General features: G+C 37.5%; 1 protein-coding gene across 3 annotated transcripts in view; it reads left to right on the forward strand.

Moving 5' to 3' along the window:
- sema3fb (sema domain, immunoglobulin domain (Ig), short basic domain, secreted, (semaphorin) 3Fb) overlaps positions 1-23,426 on the forward strand; it is a 171,993-nt gene that overhangs the window by 103,692 nt on the left and 44,875 nt on the right. For all 3 annotated transcript variants that reach the window (XM_089124802.1, XM_089124804.1, XM_089124803.1), the window contains 8 exons: positions 5,799-5,959; positions 7,173-7,235; positions 9,194-9,313; positions 12,168-12,257; positions 13,767-13,860; positions 16,978-17,097; positions 17,294-17,433; positions 20,832-20,946. In XM_089124802.1, coding sequence (XP_088980928.1) covers positions 5,799-5,959; positions 7,173-7,235; positions 9,194-9,313; positions 12,168-12,257; positions 13,767-13,860; positions 16,978-17,097; positions 17,294-17,433; positions 20,832-20,946 — 903 coding nt within the window. The remainder of the gene's footprint in view (positions 1-5,798; positions 5,960-7,172; positions 7,236-9,193; positions 9,314-12,167; positions 12,258-13,766; positions 13,861-16,977; positions 17,098-17,293; positions 17,434-20,831; positions 20,947-23,426) is intronic.

The raw sequence follows: 23,426 nt of genomic DNA on the forward strand, positions 1-23,426 counted from the left end.
TGACGATTTGGACAAAGCAAGGATATTATTTTAAAAGTGTGTTTAACTAGGTGGAACCTGTGCTTTATGTCATTCACCCGCTCCTCTTAAACTGTCACTCTATGAGTGTACAGTATGTCACTTCTGCTTGTGTGTGTGAGCGATTGAGCCAGCACACAGTGACACGGCATACGCTGCGAAGAGTGATGATGTGGGTTCTGGCTTTGTCTGCGGACCGCCTGCATGCATGGTGTCACGCTAATCCCAAACCACCCTCATCTCTCTCTTCCTCTTCCAAGCAGCTCTCCTCTCGTCTGGGCCAGACTGAGTTTGAGTTTCGTGCAGGAACTCGCTCCGCAGCCCTTGGCTGAGGCTCTTTCATTTAACAAATCTGAACCTGGAGAAATCTGCCGCAGGATGGACTGTAATTTCAGGCGCTATAAAGATAACCGCGCTGCTAACGACTTGGACTCACAAGTAGTGATGTTGTTGAATGATTGTTATTGTTAGAACAATGTTTCTGCTCTCAAATATATATATATATATATATATATATATATATATGTATATATTTTACATGAATAAAATTAAGCAGTAAAAATCAGATCTAAATGTAACCTTTTTGACTTCGCAAGCGACGACTTCATGCGTTTCCCCTTCAAGTTTTACTCGAGCATATGCCACTTTGCTAAATTAAAATGAGTATTTATTCAGATAACTATATTTTTCAGACGTTTTGCTTTTTATTCAATTCTTTTCTAACTTTTTATATTTTTTACTTTTTCTACTACTACTACTACTACTAATAATAATAATAATAATAATTATTATTATTATTGTATATTTTTATATATATATTATTAGTTTTATTATTATATACTTTTACATATTCCACAATATTTTTGTCACAATTGGTTTATATTTTTCTGGCTATTATTATTATTATTATTATTATTATTATTATTATTTAGATATTTAAGAAAATTTTTGTCATGTTTTTTTATATATATTTTTCTGATCTTTTTTCCTATTATTATTAATATTTAGATATTTCAGAATATTTTTGTCATGTTTTTTTTATATTTTTCTGATCTTTTTGCCTATTATCATTAATAATAATAACAACAATTATAATAATTATAATGACGTTTTTTAGATATTCCATATTTTTTCACAATTGTTTTATATTTTTTGGGCCTTTTGCCTAATATTTATTATTATTATTATTACTATTGTTGTTATTTTTATTTGAAATGTAGATATTCCATAATTTTGTTTGATTCGTTTATTTTTTCAAAGATTTGTTCCCCCTTTTTATTATTGTTATTATTATTATTATTATTAGCTCCATTTGTGCCTCTAAACCCATGACCTTTTGTGCTTCCATATATATATATAAAATTCTTGAGTTAATGATGTTTGAGTGTGTAAATAGGCATACATAAAAACATTTAAACCACACAATATTAGTTTATGTTGGACGAAAGAATTTACAAATATTCCTACGAAAAAAAGTATTAGGAATAATACATGAAGACGTTTTGTGTAAAGTTTGTATTTAGAGATAAGTGTTCCCCAAGTTAGAAATGTCCTACGCTGGCGTCAACAAAAGGCATGAGACCTTTCGTAATATCTGCTCCCACTGCCAAAATCAAGCATACTTGGCTGCACAGCGCGAACAGCTGACCAATAGATGGGGAAAAAAAGAGTAACTTATTCACCAGCTGTTTTGTCATTGTAGCAAAAAATCTCTGAATATGAATATGAACTGTGGATGTCTCTCAGAAGTGGAAAATATTTTGGAAAAGTAGTTTTGCCATTGTTAGAACAATAATATATAGTTTTTCACTTCTTGAGTGAACTGCCAATGTCAAGCACACTTTCTGAAAGCAACTAAGCCAGATGTTCTGTAGTTGGGCAGTCTTCCTTTGCAGCCATGTATTCAAAAGAGACAATTGTGGACTTTTGAGGGTCCATGGACTGAACCATACTAGAGTTAAATGTAACTAAGGAACAGAATGTCTTATGGGAAGTGACTTTAGCTGGCATATTTTGATTGTAATGCTATGGGAACATGTACCTTTGTGGGCTTTGGAGCAGAGTTGACCCATTGTTCGGTCTTAGATGTGGCCATGCATGGCTGTGACTGTCTTGGCCAGCAAATGGAAAAGCCACTCAGGAAGAAAGAGGTCAGTGCTAGAGATCTTGGTAGCATCATGTAATAAAGCAAGCATGGATTAGAACTGATCTCACATACCCACACCAGGTTACATAACCTTCCCTTGGGTTTAACAGAGCACACGGCGTGAAGCAAGCAAAAAGGTTTTCAGTTGATTGGAGAAACTCTGTGCGAACAAGACCATGTGAGAATGTAAAAGTGGAGAGGGAGGAGAACATTGCAGACGTATTTCGGAACGAATATCCCTCGGCCTCTCCCTGCTACACTGCTCATGCAAAGAAACAGGGTGGGCATGTATCCGTGAGAGTGGGGTTTTAAAAAAAAGGCTAAAAAGTGCAAGTACGGGTCCGGTTACTTGCTCGTTAGCGGGACTAAGTTCTAGTTCCCCTCCAACAGGCCATTTCATGCTACGGAGGCGAAGCATAGAGAGGGGCCTTTCTCAAGACAAAGTCCCCAGTGTGTTTGTAAAACAGACCCCCCAGTAGTTAGCCACTAAGACTGCACTGGGCAGTGGTGTTCCCCCAGGCTTTATCTGGATCCACTTGACTGGATTTTCACAGGTCTTGTACCTAAAGGTTGAAAGAGGATCTATCAAAGAATGTTTTGGTTGTGGTAGACGTTGGGCTTGTAGATCAAATTTGTGGTTGTTCTTGCAATATTTCAGCTCCTCTACGGTTTTATTAGTCTCTCTGACCTGTCTTTAGCTTAATCCAAATCAGACACCATAGTAGGTTTTATCTTGTTTTGCCTTCTAGGTAGACTCTCGCTGTCGGCTCATGTGTCCGGATAGATACTAGATAGACACGGAGCTGTTGGTATTGGAGTACAAGGATCTTTAGCCAATTGGTCTTGTTTCCACAGGTGGCCCTCCTGAAATGGACAGAACGAGAAAGAGGAGGGAGTTGAAAATCAAGGGAGAGAACAAGAAATGGAGGAGATAAGAGTAGCATTTAGTTTTTGGCATGCGCAGCCTCCGCTCCGTATTTACTCTGGTTTCGACCATATGCCAAGCCTTGGAGCTGAAGCTAGCTTTGTGCATTCAGAGACACACTGCATACTTGAATTCCAACAATAGTAAACTTACATTTCCCCTCCCAGTAGAACATTCCAGCCTTTAAACACTAGTGTTTTCTTTGAGGGCTTCAGGAACTGGATTCGCTGCACGGCTCAGCAAGAATCATTGAATACACGTGGAGAATATCCTGTGGAAGTGTTATATTTAGGTTATGTGGCGGACAGATTGGCTGAACGGTCAAGGCAATGATTTGAACAGACCCCTTACCTTAGGTATTAAAGGGATACTTCACCTCTGGAAAGATGAATGTGTATTTAAAATGGGTCATTTATGTAGAAGAAATGTGAAACTATTTTTGAATTTGGAGTTTTCTAGACTGAGAAAAGCCAGAAAATGTATTTTTGGCTTATATGGATGAAAGACAACAACTCCCAGAATGCACTTGCTTCATTGCGCTAGGAGGCCACGCCTACCGGTAACAGAGCGCAGTAGTCCGCAGTAGACTCCGTGATGAGTCTGCCCGGGATTTCGAGATCACCCGGGATGTCCGGGATTCGGCTTTTGCGTTCTACAGTCGCCATTCATCATGTTTACTGTGGCGAGCAGGACGAGTGAGGGCCGCGGGAGAACAGTTAGATTGAAACAAAAGCTGTGCATGTAAACAGTGAATGGCGACTGCAGAAAGCAAAAGCTGAATCCCGGACATCGACGGGAAAAAGAGGATGGTAACCCCTACTACTCAGCTTTCTCCACAGAACAAGAGCCTGCTAGCTTAGCTTCCAAAAAAAGATGGCCGACACTATGTGTTCATTCTGAGATCCCTCCCTCTATGGGCGGGTTGAGAACATGCGGGACAGACCCGACTACTGACTGTAGTCTTTAGCCTCTGGACAAAAAATCCTCCGATGATGCAAAATGACGATTTTTGCGTCATCGGAGGATTTTTTCCAGACAAAAAATTCATAAATCTCGGGTCTCAGGGGGATATGAGGGTGGAAAGCATGGTAATTCGAAAATACTACAGGTTTTTTACTAATACAAAGCTTAATGCTAAATCCTGAAGTATCAATTTTAACTGTTAATAATGCTCTTTGTGCAATGAACATGAATGATTTATGTACTATTACTCTACTAGGAGCTGGAACTACTATATTGAATCTACTTCTCTTTCTTTCGCTCTTTCTTTCACTCTCTTTCTTTTGCTCTTTTTTGTATTGACAAGTGGTCAGGTCTGTTTACCTTTTTTGCTCTTGATTTCTTATCATTTCTTTCACTCACTCACCCTTTCTTTCGCTCGCTCAATCACCCTTTCTTTCTTTTGTTATGTCTTATCGCCCTTTCTTTCGCCTGCTAATTTCTGTCGCTGGTTCTTTTTTTTCGTTCACTTCTTTCGTTCGCCTGTTCTTTTTCTTTCGCTCTCTCTTTCTTTCCTTCGCTCGTTTGCTCTCTTTTGCTCATTCTTTCTGTTTTTCATTCTCTTCGCTCCTTCATTTCTTTTGTTCTTTTTTTTCGCTCTCTCTTTTGCTTGCTCGTTCTTTCACTCTTATTTTCGCCTTATTTCTTTCTCATTCATTCCCTTTTCTATATTTCTTTCTTTCACACCTTTCTATCTTTTACGCTTGTATCTTTTCTTGCTTTTTCTGTCTCTTTCTTTCGGTCTGTCTGTTCATGTCTATCTTCACGCAGTCTACTTGGTGGATGGATTGTTCCGGCTTGAGCTCAAACACAAATAATCTCACAGACGGAGGCTCTCACACACCATTCGGACAGCTGTCAATCAAATCCCTGACCTCAAAACACAACCCTCGCTCAAGGATTTATTAACTCAAACTATACAAATAGAGCAATGGTAATGTGATTAATCAGTGTATTATGCTAGTGAATTCAGGGCCTGTCAGGCAGATAAACTGGTAATTTTACGTTGCATTTGTTTTGATAAATTACTAAGATTAGAATTTATTTTTAATCCTTATCTCTGCAGGGTGATTCCTGGGACTTGTTGAGTGGTAAAAACACAGAAGAGCTGTATGTGTGTGAATGTGTGTATATGGGCGTTTTCCTTGTACAAAGATGCAGGTTAACTGCTGTCTTTTAACTGTATGTTGAGTAATGCTTTACGCTCTCAATAGAGTTTAATATTCCAAACTTTTAATATGTTAAATATTATTCTTTAACTTCATAAAATAAAGTCAGGGCTTATCACAAACAGATAATTTGTTTATTTTTTTGATAACTTCCTTTTTCTTTGGAAACAAGGGGCATCTTCCAGACCTCAAATGCTCGTATGTTTCTCTGTATGGACTAGATTGGAAAAATGTGAAGACATAATTACAGATTGCCACGTTTTGTGTCTGCAATAACACACCCTGTATGATCTCATTAGATGAAATAGATGGAGTATTCTTCATTTCTGAATTTTGGCCAAAACTATTGTTATTGTCAAGTTACCGTGGTTTTAGGAGATGTATTCAAGCAATTTTGGAAATGGCATGAAATTGGGAGTGGAAACACTTTCTCTCTTTACTTCTCTGTAAATCTTTCCATAACAATATCACAGCAATAAATGTTGAGTCTGTTTTTGTCTGATTTTGACTGAATTTTCTCTCTCTCTCTCTCTCTCTGCAGATATGAGGTCTACAGGTACAGCCCATTACTTCTCTTTCCTGTTGAACACATCAGACTATCGCATCTTGCGCATGGATGAGGATCACGACCGCATGTATGTTGGGAGCAAAGACTACATCCTTTCTCTGGACCTTCACGACATAAACCGAGAGCCACTCATAGTAAGAACCAGCACAAAATACTCCATTTATTTATTACAAATGAATGTCTTTTTATTTAATTTTTATTTGATTTTATTTTAATTATTATTATATTTTATTTATTAATTATCATTTTTACTGTTTTATTTTGTTAAATGTATTAATTAATTTATTTGCAAAACCACAACAATAATAATAACAATAATGTATTTATTTATTTAAATGCATTCTTGCATTTATTATCATAGATTTATTTGATTTAGTATAATGTATTTATTATAAATGTATTTTTTTACTGTATATGAAAAATGTATTAATTTATTATAAATGTATGTATTTTGTACTGTTTTAATTTGATTTAATTTAATTGTTTTTTGTTTATTTATTTATTATAATACATTTTTGTATTGTTTCCTTTTGTATTTAGTTTTTTACAGTTTATTGTTGTATTATTCATTTTACATACTGTTACTGCTACTACTACTACTGCTAATAATAATAAAAATTGATGAATGGATGGAGCGATTTATACATTTATTTATTATCATTTATTTATTTGAAATGTATTATTTTTTATTTTTTTATTATAAATGTATACATTTTTATACATTTATGTATTTTTTAATTATTCTATTTCATTCTTTTTGTTTAATTATGTATTATATTTATGTATTTACTTTTGTATTTAGCTTTTTACTGTGTTTTTTTTTATTATATATTCATTCATTTTTATTTATTTACATAATAATTAGAAGTATTATTAGTATTAATGTTATTATTATTAGTAGTAGTAGTAGTAGTAGTAGTAGTAGTAGTAGATAATAATTCATTATTAATACTTTTTTTTACTGTTTGTTTTTCATTTTAAGGCTTGTATTTATTTTAATTATTTTTTTTTTCACACTGTTCACCCTGTTTTGGCTTTAGTTCCTGGACAAGCACAAGCCATAACCTAAATCACAACAAGCTCCAAGGGTCATTCCTGTATCACTGTTACTTTTTACTGATTAGCTCACAGCAATGCAGGAAACTGACTATTAAATTCTATAAAACTAAAGCCTGGATATGGGGGACACCTGGGGCCTTATAAAAATGCAGGGTGAACATTCCCTGGCTAGTTCAGCTCATTATGTTGAAAGGTTGTTGAGTTAAATGGGATTGTTTCTGAGATAGTGTGTCGTTGTTGTGACAAATGGGGTTGACCCTTCTCTCTCTTTCATACTCTCTCTATCAGATACACTGGCCTGTTTCCCCGCAGAGGAAGACGGAGTGTATTTTAAGTGGCAAAGACACAAACGTGAGTGCTCTCTTTTTTAATTTCTTTGCTTCCGCACTGCTCACATACTCTGATCTGAACGGGGTGAAAACGAAGAATAGTACTCTTGGAACCCATCAAATTACAGTACTGGAACTAAATAATGTCTAATATGTTTTTAAGACCTCCAAGAATTGTTACAGAAAAAGTGTTATGACAATATACACAACCAGTTTCTCAGTTTACAGTTGGTCTACATTTGCTCGCAAAATAGCTTTTGTTTAGACATAACTTAACTCCAGCCAGCTCTCACTTGTGAAACCCTATGGCTTTGCGTGTGAAATCTGCTTGTAGTTTGGGTTTTAGCTGTATATGTCATTACAAATGCACTGAATGTATAAAACCATTTGGTCAGGGTCTACATCCCTCAAGCTCAACAAAAAAGCTATATGCTGATATAAATGAAGTGAAAGTGAGATATTCAGGTTTAGAAATAGTGCTGAGGTCAAATGTATGTGTTACAAACCTCAACCTTCCTGGTCAAAAACATATGCACTCATAGATGTTCAGAGAAGGAAAACAGATGCTAGATCCAGCATGAAACGAACTCGAACCAGTCAAATTCCTGGATTTGCGGACATATGGAATTGGGTGTGTGGTTTAGTGGTCTGGTAAAGATACTGTGAGCTTCACCTGATCATCTGCACATCTGTAGGGAAGGGGGTGTTGGGTTGTGCACTGGAATGGTACTTAGTGTCAGGTATGATAGTGGACATTATGGGTTTTACCACAGCTCATCAATTATTCATAGTTTTGAATACACTTGCTGTGAAATGAATCCACATGAAGCTCTCTAGAGGTACTGTTCTGATAGCTGATTTGACTCTTTTGAACTTAACATAGGGTTGCTGAAATCACTCACAGTACTAAGTTTAAAGACAAAGAAGTAGTTATAGTTATTCATTCCTGTGATTTCCTATTGAAACAGGAAGGTATACATATTTAAACAGCCTAAATTCTTTGATTTACTTCAAAGCTAGACAAAACTAACTGATATTTAGTGACTAGAGTTAGTGAGAGTTAGTATTAGGCCTGAGAAATATTCTGTGTAAAAACACAACACAGTAAGATTTTTTTAAAGAAATTAATACCTGTATTTAGCAAAGATACATTAAACTGATCAAAAGTGACAGTAAAGACATTTAAAATGTTATTTCTATTTCAAATAAATGCTGTTCTTCTGAACTTTCTATTCATCAGAGAAATATTAAGCAGCACAACTGTTTCAACATAATTCAGAAATGTTTCTTGTGCAGCAAATCAACATATTATAATGATTTCTGAAGGATCATGTGACATTGCAAACTGGAGAAATGATGCTGAAAATTCAGCTTTGCATCACCAGACTAAATGAAATAATAAAATGTAAAACAACTGTTTTAATTGTTATAACATTTCACAATATTGCCGTTTTACTGTATTTTTGATCAAATAAATCTTACCACAAACTTTTGAAAGGCAGTGTCCGTTAGAACAAAATACATGGCGCATCTGCATCATATTAATTGTCATATTATAAGTATTCTATGGGTATTTTCTCGTAGGTCAAATTTAGCGAGAGTGGAGCAACAGTTTTAAAAAGTATTTGTTTGAAATCAGTTAAAATTCTGGCGTGTTTATAGCTAGCTACCCGAATACCTGAATGCTATGCTCAAACATTAGCATTAGCATTCTATGTTTCTGGCATTGGTACAGTTCGCGTTTTTGGACCAAACTCCTCTGCCTACGGCAATCAAAAATTTGGGCTAAATTTCAAATGTTTATATCTTCTTAAAGTTTATTTAGCGGTAGCATGTAGCACATAGCACTAACATGAGCTAAAAGCCACAAAACTCACATTGGAAATTCACTGGCTTTTTGATGTCTGGCCTAATGGGTCTTCTGTTCAGTCTATCATAGGCATGTGTGAAAATAATTATCTTGATTGTTTCCTCTCTCAGGGCGAGTGCGGTAATTTCATCCGTCTGATCGAGCCATGGAACAGGACGCACTTGTACGTGTGTGGGACGGGCGCCTACAACCCAATATGCACTTATGTCAACAGAGGACGCAAGCCAATGGTAAATAGCCTTTCTGAGAGTGGGGTAACAGGGCATGAGAGGTGTGTCTTAAACGTAGTGGGTACACCTGGATACCTGTGAGGCACAGGTGTTCTTCCTGTATTTGGAGATATGCCTTTTCTCCACAAATCTATCCATTACCGACTCTTACAGTCCATCAACTGTGATTAGTCACTCACCGTCCCCCTGTGTGACCTCCTTCCTCCCGTAAAAACCCTCCAGGTGTTGGCTGGCGTTCACCCTCACAGCTGCCTTCCCCAGCGCACTATAACTCTCTCCCCTGTTTAGTCTTACTCTTTAATTGAGGAGCTTGAGTTTCTTCGCTCGAGCCAGGCATCACTCTGTGGACCCTCTTTGCCTTTTTAGGACCCTTGCTTGTACAGCTAGCACTTTGTCTCTCTAAACACAACACTTGTTCTGTAATGACGGTCCAGGGACTTTTAAAGTATAGAATTAATAGAAGTCAGAAGTTGAAATACCGTTTATATACTTTTTATTCTTTAACACGCACACTTATAAAATCACACCTATGCTTATACTACATAGCGATGCATACAAGAAATAATTCAACTGAAAAAGAAAGTTATTTTTGCAACTTTACCTCAAACCTTCACAAAGTTTTATGTCTGAAAGATTTAAATGTCAGTGTCTACTGATAATTTATGATCAATTTTTGAACTTCAGATGGTTCTAGTTAGTGAAATAGTTGATTCATTTCACAAACAAGAGTGAATAGATTTGATCCTTTCAAGGACCCTTTGCCTCTAAGACCAAGTCCTACAGTATATATTTTAATGGGGAAATCCTTTAATCTCAAAAACTGCATGCCGAACTCTCAATTAAATAGCCTATTTCAAATCAGCAACAAAATCTGACATGAACTGTACCATAAATTGTATATTTTTATTGTTATTATTTATTTATTCGTTTATCGGAAAACGACTTACAATTGCTATATATGTCAGAGGTCACACACCTCTGGAGCAACTAGGGGTTAAGTGTCTTGCTCAGGGGCACATTGGTGTCTCAAAGTGGATTCGAACCCGGGTCTCTCACACCAAAGGCATGTGTCTTTCCCACTGCGCCATTACCACCCCAATGTGTTCATATTTTAGTAGTAATATGAGTGCACCATCTTTGTATATCTAAAGTCTTTGATTTAACTCACTGACTCAATGATTCAATGACTCAGTCCTGGGTTTTTTTAGATTTAGAGATTCAGAGATTAACAGCTGTAGTCACTAGTTGAATGAAAAATACCTCCATGTTCTTCAGAAAGTCTCATGGGTTTGGAAATAATGACAGAATTATTCCTATAATTTCCCAGTTTTAATTCTGAAAGCAGGGTGTTATGCTATGGGAGCTCCCATTATTGCGTCTCAGCATGGTGCTGGAGGTCTATTTCCCATCATAAGGAATTGCTTCAACTTTTCCCAGGATTTTTAAACTGGCACACATCCTTTTAATGCCCTCCGCGTGTGAATGTTGGTACAAGAGCTGAGAGGTGATGTGATACCTTAACACCCTGCTCTTTCTAGACAGGAAACCTGGGTCACAGACTGCGTCCACAAAGTCCTCCAGTCAGGCAAACATCTCCATGTCTGTGCCAATGAGCATGACACACATCATGTCTAACGCATACAGACGCACAAAGACATCCAGATGTGGCCGACTGCAGCAGGTCTTTGGCGTGCTAGTCCAGGCTTTGCATTCAGACTGTACCCAAGACAGTATGTTGAAAGAAACACATGTGGCCGCAGCAGACGTGCTGACTCACAATGTTGATTTTTGGGGTTTTTCCGAAAGCCAGCTGTGCAACCCATAATGGTCAAACCATTCGACAGCAGCACGCTACGATAACACCCTTGACTTGAACACATGACACCACAGTCCCAGACGGGTTTTGATTTACACTTCAAGATATAATAGTGCCTAATATATTTCGCACACTTACTCTCTTCCTCACCTTAGTGAGCCATGTGGACATGATGAAAAACAGCATACAGTAAACCAGATGCTTCTTTACTGTGCGTTCACACCAAACACGAATAGCACGTCAAATTTGCGACCGCGTCTAGTTATACACTTGAACACTTTGAGTCCATTCGCGCCTCAAGAGTCCATTCTCTCTCACGTCCAGACACAAACTTAGGCACATGTATGTTGTTGGTTGTCTTTACATTATAATAATATTTAATATAATCTAGATGGAATAAATAACATTTAATACAAAATGAACATGTCTCGTATATTGAAATAAAGTTTTAACTGATAAAATCTTTGCTTTGTTGTGCATTAGAACCACACCAGGCATTTAGCTATATTACAAAATAATTTATTGAAGCATACTTCACCACGTCAGCAAGCAGCTAGGCACCTGATTGGTTAACGTGGCGTGAATTGACGGCAAAGTTCAAAGCGGTAGGCGCGAATTCGCGTCAAGCGCGTGAATGCACAAATAGCACTAACTAAATCATTCGCGCTTAACGCGGCTGATGCTCAATTCGCGTGAACGAGGTGTATTCGTGTCTACGCCTCATTCGCGACGCATGAATTTTTTATGCGCATAACGCGTAACGCATTGACTTAAAATTGAAATCACTCATGCCTGACGCACTATTCGTGTCCGGTGTGAACGCACAAGACTGTTTTGATGGTTTTATAGGGGTTTTAGACACTTTAGCTGACTGACCAGTCCAGACTGGGGAACCTGTTATACTGTTTACAGGAGATCGCTTCCCGAAGCTTAAAAATTCATTGTACGCATTATAATTTTCCATATATGTATATACATGGGGACCTTACTTGGTAAGTGGGAAAACATCATAGATCATGCAACTATGTTGTGTTTTAGACGGCCATGCATCTCCAGATGCCCCAGACCAGAGGAAGAACTAGTCGTGCAGCTGAACCTGAAATCGTGTTTGATGAGACAGGACTTCAGGTGGGACACGGATGTGGACGTCTGCTGCTGGCTCCCTGTTGTCTAAAGATGCATTAACCTGCATGCTCTTTGTTCCTCTGTGTTTTTCTTGTTCCGTCTCATCTGTCTGATGTCTGGAGTTTTGTTGTTGCTGTTGTTGTTGACTCTGTCATGTCTGTCTAACATGTTTTTGTTCTGTGGCGCACATCTTGTTTTTTGTGCATTGAGTCACTTTCTTTTACTTTTAGTATGTCTTAATGGCTAATTGCTGATCTTTGTTAAATTTCTATCCTTATCTAGTGCCTTAGTTTGTTACATTTTTCTCTCTTTTGTAATTCTACCCGCAAAACTAACTTTTGAAGTTAATTTGTAAGATATTTCGCAACACTCTAGTTTTTTCTCTGGACCTTGCTATTTCTTTATGATTAACTAACTTGCAATACATAACATTTAATGTTCTTACCATCAAAGTAAATGCTAAACACACACACACACAGGCAGTTGATTTAGAGCAAACACAAAGAAACAGAGGAAATAGTAGACCTTCAGAGCTAAACATTACTCAAATACTTCAGCCGTCCTACATTTCACATCACAAGAAAAAGCGTTTGACCCTCTTGTGACCTGTACATATACATACAACACATATACATATTACTAATAACAATAACAACATAGTGAGAGTGGAGAGAAAAACAAAATTGCCATGAATTGATGGCAAACACATGTTTGAAATTAGGCATTTAAAAACTTTTCTTAGAAATGGTTATTCAGGTAATTCTCGCAATTTTTTTTTTTTTTTGCTAAATATTTTTAGTTCTATAATTTCCACTCTTATCACCTCTGCTAAACAGAAGAATATAGGGAGTCTGTTGCAAATTTTACAAAGCAACATGTCTAATTTAAGGCACTTACATTTTTAAAGAAAATGTAAGATTTTATTAACGGGTGAAAGGGAATCTGTTAATGCTGGACAGCTCGGAATATTTTGACAGCCTTTCCGCTCTCCTTTAAATGAATGTTGATAGATAAGATTAGAAATGTCTTACACTCCTCCATCTGCATCTTTGACAGTGAAGTAAAATAAATCTTTCGAAAACTAAGGATCTGGCTCATGGCGAGTCTTCGGGGCATGTCAGCACACGCTCGTGGCAATTCCTAAATCGCACATCCAAATACCTGTCAGTCAGTGTTTCTACATCATGCCCGAGGGATGCTGGGATGGGCTGGTGTCAGTGCAGGATTAGACAGGTGTTGCAGGCTACGGACGAGTAGAGAAGTTTGGATAGTGAAACTTTATACCTGCTCATTATATTCAGAGATCCAACTCTGAGATTAACTCCTTTTGCATCATTGCTTCTCTCTTTTACTGTTGTGCATCATAGTCTTTTTTTTCTTACATGCCTAACCCTGTCTAAGTCCATGTCATGTTTAATAGGGATTTGAGGACTGAAGACTACAGTGTTTTTTTTCTGAACTATTGATCGTAAGACAGAGAGATCTAATCTTTGCTTTCAATTTTCCTTTCAGGAATACGTGTTTCATTTGGAGCCTGGCAGAGAGGATTCTGGGAAGGGAAAGTGCCCATATGATCCAAAACTGAACAGCGTCTCTGCTTTGATTAGTAAGTCCCTTCGAAATGGGGGAAAATATATTTCCACTTCAGAGAGTTGGGTGTTGAACATGCAGTGTCCTGCTCCAAAAAACGGCATCTTTTGTTCTTGTGAGCTCTCTCTTTAAAGGAGAACTCCAGTCAATTTTAACATTGAGCTCATTATTTTGTAAATTTGGAGTGCTGTCAGTACAGAGAACAACGACAGAAATCAGTGTTGCCTACACTGTGTTATCCTCTTTTTAAAATTCGCACCCTGTTGACTTTTTAGTTTTCAAGTTTTAAACCTGCTTTTAGCCTCTTAACATCCTTGATTTGTCATTTCAAGTGGCCAGCCATGTGAGTCGTGTTATTAAGAATGACCACGGTCAATCTGACTGCAGTAGATGTGAAAGATATTAATAAAAACTATGTTAATTCAGCCAGCTCACATACCTGTATTTTCTTCCTGTTTTCGGTCGAAGTCCACAGTAATCGATTGTCGAGTTGAGAGAATGGGATCTCATACTGCCTGGTCGCGCACTCGACAATCGACTACTGTGGACTTTGACCGAAAACAGGAAGTAAATAGAGGTATGTGAGCTGGCTGAATTAACATCGTTTTTATTCATATCTTTCACATTTACTGCAGTCAGATTGACCGTGGTCACTCTTAATAACACGACTCACATGGCTGTGCACTTGAAATGACAAATCAAGGATGTTAAGAAGCTAAAAGCAGGTTTAGAACTTGGCAACACTGATTTTTGTCGTTGTTCTCTGTACTTACAGCACTCCAAATTTATAAAATAATGAGCTCAATGTTAAAATTGACCGGAGTTCTCCTTTAAATGACTAATCAGAGCAACTCGCTTCACTCAGAGAGCTTTTGCTCAACTAGTGCCTTAAAAAAGTGACTAGCTCGTAAACATTGTTCTTTTTTTTGCAACACAGCATTTTCTCAAAAGATGGTGAAAAAATGTAACTCAATGAAAATTAAATTCAAATGGAGAAACCATGGGATTAGTTATGTGTTTTATTGGAAACGTCCAAACCACGATTTGAGTAACACATAATGGAGGACTCAGATGGCAGTGAAAGCTGTTTATATTGAACCATGCGAATCACTGAAGTGCACGGTGTGTTTTAACAAGCCTTCTAATGATGCTTCTCACTGCGACTCTTCATGCACTACCAAACTCAACGGTTTATAGATCATTGGTAACGGGTCATTTCAGAATAGTGCTTGAGGGGACAAAAGCTTTTCACATTTATACATGTTCCATATTCACAGAGAAGCAGGATCATGTTGAGGAAAAAACGACTTTGTTTTATTTGGCTCCTTGTAGTTAAATTAGGTATGAAACATAAAAATAGAGCCGCAATATTAAGTTGAATAAAACCAAAATCGGAATGTGGTTTAGTGTAATTATAATATTGCAAATGCTGTTTTTTTTATTCAATAAATGTATGTTGTGCATGTTTACACATGAGCAGCTCAGGATTGGGTGTTTATAATAACAATATTAATATTTGTAATATTAATAATTGTGCACCCCATCAAATAAGCACTGAAAACCTGAAGCTTTTTTTTTAAATTGCATTTTAAATCTCAAACTAAGTTTTTAACAAAATTGCAATTTGTTTATCCCCCAATCGTGCCGCGTAGATGCTGCTAGCTAAATAATCTTGATTTTACTTGTCATTTCAAATAGGTGTTTGTTTTTTTATTTTATCTGGAAGTCTTTTTCTTTAAAAATGTGCATAGCTAGCAGCCTTAATATTATCCTGTTAGCAAAGCATTTGTGTCAGTGTATTTGAATAAAGTATCCCTTAATCAATTTTAGTTAGTTAGAGCGTGGCAATCCATAGTATTTTCTGACAAAATAGTTTTGTATATTAGGTTTTTTTTTTCCTCCTGACTAAACGATCTCCAAACTAGCGGGTCATCAGCCGAGACCAAACAACAGCACAACACCCCAATTTAGCAGGACTTACACAGCAGGTAATTCAGCAAAACCCTTGACTAGAAAAACAACTGACTAAACCATCTAATCAGCACAGCTTAGCAAAGGCCACAACTAGCAAAAACACTTCATCACAGGCTCACACGATCAACGACCTTAAAAGCCACAAACAAACATGACAAGGGAGCTTTTGCAAACAATTTGGCATGCCAGTCCTTGAAAGAACTCTTTAGTGCTTGCCTGCCTGCTTGTATTTAACCACCACTTCATATATTAGAGTTGTTTGGTTGAATTTACAAGACGTTCTGACAGGTTGGCACCTAGACTTCCCCTAAGAATCAACAGTTTTGATCCACCTTTGGAAAAACCGCCAACGGGCACAGCAAATAGACTGTTTCAACAAACCCATTCTACATCCAGCCCGTTTCCTCTACAAACTGAACATGTATCTCCCGCTGTAAAACAGAAGCAAGTGTGGGCAAAAAACGGGCAGGCTCTGTGCTCTGGATACCTCAGAGAAGGAATTAATCTTGAGGGCCGTGACAGAGCTCCGCCTGGCTGTGGTTCTGCGGCCCCTCCTTAACAGCCATGGCCTCTGCCAACTACACACTGAGACACCTGCTCAAATGGCCTGACACTGGGTTCTGCACACCCACACACACACACACACACACTTGACCTCCACACTACTTAACAAGGAACAAATTCCTCCAGAGGCAATAATAACCCTCACATGCATAATGGCCAGTGCATGTGAATCCCAGTAGGCATCAATCTTGTGTATAGTGTAAGTTGGCAGTTGCCATCAAGCCAAGCTTTATATCATTGAACGGTGTCATATTAATATGCACATATTTAAAGGTATTATTATTTATGTAATTTATCTGAATATATATATATATATATATATATATATATATATATATATATATATATATATATATATATATTTATTTATTTATTTATTTATTTATTTATTTTTGACTGCAAGTTGAACAGTTGATCAGTTAAATGCTCTTTATCTGTGTCCTGATGGATCTCTGCACTGATGTTGAAAGAAAGGTGTTAGGCTTTGGGTGTGGCTGACATGTCATCATAGACGGCAGAAAAGCTCATAAATCAAATGCATCATTCTTTCACATTTGCAGATTCTTACATTTTTCTCTGTTTCTGTATCTCTTAGATGGAGAACTGTATGCAGGGGTGTATATTGACTTCATGGGAACAGACTCTGCTATTTTCCGAACTTTGGGGAAAAATGCAGTCATGCGTACCGACCAATACAACTCAAGATGGCTGAATGGTAAATATGTCAAATAAGTGGATATGAGTAGTTGTCTGTCTAGAGAAAGTGTTTGTTGATTTTCCATTTTTTTTTTTCAGGTCACTTAAATTGTCCCAATGATTCCATGTAGTTTCTCAGTTACTATGAAAAGGATGATATGTTTAATCGTGCAATTTGTAAAATGCCATTTTCTCTCCCTCTCTCTTTTTCTTAGACCCCTCATTTGTCCATGTGCACCTTATCCCTGACAGCAATGAGAAAAACGATGACAAACTCTACTTTTTCTTCCGTGAGAAGTCTTCCGAGATGGGCCAGAGCCCCAAATCACAGTCACGCATCGGCCGAATCTGCCTGGTGAGCTTAAATCTCTGACCTAAAATAGCATTTGATGAATACAACCCAAAGTTTGAGACATTCCATACCATTCAGCGTTTCTGGAAGAGATTCCAGCTACAGCCGAGAGCGAGCGAACTGTGGTTTGTGGATACTTGACTGTGGCATTTTTTATCCGCTGACGTGCTGAAATCCACACATATTTGACCTCCCTGCTTACAATACGTCTCTCTATCCATGTGACCCCTGAAACCTGTGACCTTTTGACCCGTCAGGTCAGCCCTTCTGAGTATGACTGAGTTTCTTTACCAGAGCTTACTATGGAAAAGATTGCTAATTTACTAGCACCAAAGCGGTTTGTCCCGAGCGTGGAGCTTAACCACATTTTCTTAATGAAAATAGTGCCAGACCACCGCTGCAAATTGAGCAGGGCAATGAAAACAAACATCGAGCGGCGGGCTTGGGCCACAGGGGTAAACTCAGGGGTTTGTGGTGCATCTTCTTGGGCTTAATGTAAGCTTGTGGGTTTGTTCTTGTTTAGCTGTATTGGGAGGGTTCAAGAATGAAAAGTTCCCCACAAACATAGCTAAACTGGACAAAACACACATAAATGGGTCAATTAACTGGTTTAAAAAAATTGTTAAAGGGTTTGGATTTTTCTTGTTCTTCTATGGAAGCCAAAAGATGTTTTGCAGAATGTCCAGCCTGCTATATGCAATACAATAAAAGTTTAAAAATGTCTTATATGGTGCTATATATAAGTCTTTGCAGCTTTATGATTTTTTTGTCAATTTTATAGTTTTTCTAGTAAGATATTTTTGAAAATACTCAACCAGGGTGCATTTATTTGATCAAAACTACAGTAAAACAGTAATATTGTGAATTATTGTTACAATTTAAAATAACTCTTTTCTATTCTAATATATGTCCAGTCTTCAGTGTCACATGATCCTCAAGAAATCAATCTAATATGATGAGTTGCTGCTCAAGAAACATTTATTTTTATTAACAACATTGAAAACGGTTGTGCTGCTTAATATTTTCATTAATTCTATGATATTTTAATTAGAAATCTTTCAGAACAATGTAAATGATCAATTTAAAGCTTAAGGCTTAATGAAAGTAGTCATTACATTTAAAATATTGTATTGACCCCAAAATTTTAAATGGTAGTCTATATACAAATTGTTTGTGTGTGTCTTTACAAATGGATTTGTGCGTGTGTATTTTAATATGCATCTGTTCATTGAGCTGTTTCATATGTGGAACCACATGGTGGTGACGTTACATGTGTGTTTGTGTGGGTAAGTTTTTGTGTTTATCCGCTTTCTGTTTTGTGTTTACGGGTGTGTTTATATGAGTGCGTGGTCTCTGTCGTGCGGCCCCCCAGGTCTTTGTTTATGAGTCGGGGTCATGTGGTGACCTAGCATGCAAACACACCCCTGCACTCAGGGCTTTATGGATCACACTCCGGACAACCAGCCTTTCTGCATCTCACATCTGAACCCATCTGGTCACCATCCACCCTCTCACAAAGATCTTTAGCTTTTATTAATGACTAGAGTCATGCGATTGAAGATGAAGCATGCAGAATTAGCCTGAGGTATGATCATTCATATGATGTATATGGTTTGTCTTGTATAACTCATTTAGCTGTATCTTTATAGTTTGGATAGTTTCTTTCATTATTTACTCATCACATTCCAAACCTGTATGATGTTCTTTTTTCTGGGAAACACAACAGGTGAATTTGAATGAACATGAATAAGGACTGGGAAATTCAAGATACAAAATTACAGTAAAGCACCTTAAAGTTGTCCATATTCTTTGTGCATTATATTCTGTATCTACTAAAGTCATACGAGAGTTGGAGGTATATTTTGGAGGTATATTTTAAGGGGCTAATTGAGAAAATTGCTATTTTTTATTAGTTTAAAAATAAAATAAAAATATCGGATTAATACCGGTATCGGCAAAAGCCAAAGCTGTGGCATCGGTATCGGTATCGGAAGTGAAAAAGTGGTATCGGGACATCCCTAATCTGCAGGGAGTGCAATTGATTCTGCAACATTTTTCATTCAGCTGATCACCAAGACTTCGACAAGACCCGTCATACAATCAAATATCTTTATCATTATGTTTTTAAGAAAAAAAATTAAATGTTCTTAGAAAAATGTTTTAGAACTTAAAGGAGAACTCCGGCGAACAATGAACCTTTGGTCTAATAAAACATCGGTACCTAGTTAATCGTTCTCTGAGATTTGTTTTCATGATAATCGAATGTAAAGAGTTTTATCTCTAGAAACTGTTTAGCGTATAATGCTAGTAATGGGGGCATTGACTAAGTAAAAAGAAATCGCTAGTTTAAACCACTAACAAGGCTCAAAATAGCCCCACACTAACGCAATAACATAATGAGGCTCCATGCATGCAAAACGAAGCATTGAGAACTTTGTAAGTGTACAGACCGTTTAATAAGAAGATACTTTATGAAGACAGCTCACTTTGTGTATACAGACAGGAGCCATCTCAGAAAATAGTCTCGATAAGTCAAACCACGAACATCGTGCTGATATGAACTGTATCGAACTGTATGAACGGCGTTTGGGGATCGACTTATCGAGACTATTTTCTAAGATGGTTCCAATGTACAATGTACCAAAAAAAAGATATTCTGAAAAATTTTGGTAACCAGACAGTTGACGGAAGCCATTGACTTCCATGGTATTTTGTTCTACTATGGAAGTCAATGGCTCCTGTCAACTGTCTGGTCACCAACATTCTTCAAAATATCTTTTTTATGTGTGTGTGTGTGTTCAACAAAACAAAAACTCTTACAGGTTTGGAACAGCTGAGTAAATTATAGCACAATTTTAATTTTTGCATGAACTTTTCCTTTAAAATTCTTATGAGAATCTTACAGTTTATCTTAAGAAATGTATTAACTGAAGTCTGGAAGATTTTTGGTTAAACTTTTCCTGTTCACAGAACTTAACAACTAGTTTACAGACTACTTTAATTATGCTTTTATGGTGTTTTATTTGAAGCTTGAAAGCACCAATCCCCATTAACTATTGAAATTCTATGGAAAATTGTAAGTAAAAAAGTAAGTGAAACCAGTTTGGTATAACACAATGAATAATGAACTATACCTCCCAAACAAATAGGTTGTGATTTAAAGTCAGATGATAAATCACGATTCCTCAGCCACCTCTTCCTAAAATTTGGCCGGCCATCAGACCAGATGGGTGTGTTTTGTGAATCAGACGAGACACTATTTGCAATCTTGTCTTCTCACAGCTAACTTTTCCTGGCTGTTTGTTCCTCTCTCTCCCGCTGTGGAGGGGCTTGCAATGAATTAAATACAGCTATTTCTCCTCTTTGATTTCGGCTCAAACCGCGTGTGTGTGTGTTTACAGAACGATGATGGCGGTCACTGCTGCTTGGTCAACAAGTGGAGCACCTTCCTGAAAGCCCGTCTCATCTGCTCAGTCCCAGGAGCAGATGGGATTGAAACGCATTTCGACGATCTCAGTAAGTCTCCATTTCCGTTTCATCTCCAACAGATAAAGTCGTCAGTGGAAAAGTCCCATCTCGGCTCTTAAAGTGGTTTGTGTTGGCTGCGGGCCAGTCAGGGATCTCTTTAGCAGTGTGTGAATGAGAAAGATCCTCTCCTGGTTAGTCAGGTTTCAGTGGCCCTGTCCAATGTCGCCCACACCCTACTACAAAACCACATGCAAACCCTCCGTCCACCCACAACATCCTGGATCCCCTAATGTGGGCCTCCAGGTCTGCATTTACACCAGGTGACGTACCTCAGCCCCCCGCCATATGGCACCAGATCCTCCCATAGTCCATATGCCGTGATGGATAATGGCTTAGTTACAGAAACCCACCTTTCTTTCTCCGAACAAAAGGCTCTTTTGAGAAGGCTGAAGGTGTGGGAGATGTGCCATGAGCTGCGGAGGGAGTTCGGATGACGTCCAGAGAGAAGGGCATGCCCTGTGGACGGATCAGGTGGACCGACAGAAACGCAGGGTCTTATGAGGGTTTCGCTCTAGCACTTATAGCCATTTCCAGACTAATTGGCCTCAGTGATGTTGGGAAACAGTGGGTTATGATCACGCCGGAATTTATAGCTGTTGCTCGTATTAAAAGGGAGGTCTGGGCTGCCGAACACAGCCGCTCAACACTTATAAACACGTTTGGCTCTGGCACTTTTTGGATGTTTACACAGGCTCATGGAGAGGTTAGGTTTTAGATGTGTGTGTGTTGAAGGAGGGATGTGCAGGCATTTTTAATGAGGGTAGTAAAGCTGTAGTACATTGAGTTGTGACAGTCTACTAATGAACAGGATTAAGCTTTTATTAGAGTAGAGAGAGCGCTGTGCTTAAGTACAGTTCCATGTTTATAATCACACGTATTTTATATGGAAAGCAGAAGATCGCTAATATATTCACAACGGCCCAAAAGTTTAGGGTTAAAACATTTGAATGTTTTTAAAAGAAGTCCCTCATTCTCATTAAGAATGTATCTTAGATATTGTTAATTTAAAATAGCTGTTTTCTATTTTAATATTAGATTTTATAATCATAATAAATAATTTATTCCAATGATGCAAAACGTAATATTTCTATGATACTTGTGATTTTTTTTTAGCATTCTTTAATTAGAAAATGAGCTCATTTTTTGTACATTTGGAGTGCCGTAACACAGACAAAAACGACAAAATACGATTTAAAATTCGCATCCTGTTGACTTCAATTTTTTGACTTCAAGTTTTAAACCTGCTTTTAGCCTCTTAACATCCTCGAGTCATTACAAGTGCACAGCCATGCAGTAGATGTGAAAGATATGAATAAAATTGATGTTAATTCCATAGATATGTATATAAAGGCTAGATGTGTTACGGTGGAGTTTCCATCGCCATCACCGGCGGCCATCTTGTCACAGACAAGCTGATGTAAGATGAGTGGTCAGCATGAACACAAATACTCTTATCTCGTTGAAATCTTGACGGATTTACAAACGGTTTGGTTTCTTACAAACGTTATTAACGTGGCTATAATTATCTGCATGATTATTTATTTATACACTTTTTATTCATAAGTATGCAGTGTCATAACTACATCTCAGACGTTTATAACAAAACAAACCGTTTGAAAATCACTCTTAATAACACCACTCACGTGGCTGTGCACTCGTAATGACAAATCAAGGACGTTAAAAGGCTAAAAGCAGGTTTAGAACTTACCCCATTGAAGTCAGCAGGGTGCGCATTTTAAAAAGACGATTACACGGTGTAAAAACGTGCGTTTTAAAGTCGTGCCGTTTCATGTCTTTAAATGAAAATTCCTGCATTTTCTATTCAGTGCTATAGAGAGTCATTGTGTAGATCTTTACATGGATATGGCTGCTCATGTGACTCTGGCTTTACTTTTAAGAGATTATGGGAGTTTGAACAGTTGGAAGAAGTTAAGGAATTGGCAAATTCGTCCCAGATGTCCAATTGTTTGTTAAAAAAAAAAATGCTGTAAAGAGGTGTCATTTTAAAAGTATGTGTGTTCATCCCTGTTGAGGATCCTTAGATAAATGCCATTAACTGCATCTCTCCTGTTATGAAGGGGGAGGATGTTTCGAGTTGTCACATGTACTAGCATGGACGAGAGAGTCTTGAAGGTGTTATTAGTTGAAAGCATAAAAATAAGGGACCTATTAACTTACATTTACAACACAAGCACCTCAGTGTGTCTGGAACATGTGCATTAACAATTATACCACAACTGTCATTGCATTTTTCATTTATATGATCATGAGTTTTATAAGCCGTATCCATATACACAAGATGCTTCACCTGCACTATACATATACATAGGTTGGCAGGATGTGTGTGTGAGGCAATATGAACCATATGCTTTGCTATCCTCTATCACTTACTTATTCCCCTACACACACAAACACACACGCACTCATAAGTGTTTATGTTAGCCGACTCAGCATGTTTCGTGATCGTG

Source organism: Pimephales promelas, chromosome 21, assembly GCF_988280905.1.
Source record: "Pimephales promelas chromosome 21, fPimPro1.hap1.1, whole genome shotgun sequence".
Taxonomy (NCBI): Eukaryota; Metazoa; Chordata; class Actinopteri; order Cypriniformes; family Leuciscidae; genus Pimephales; species Pimephales promelas.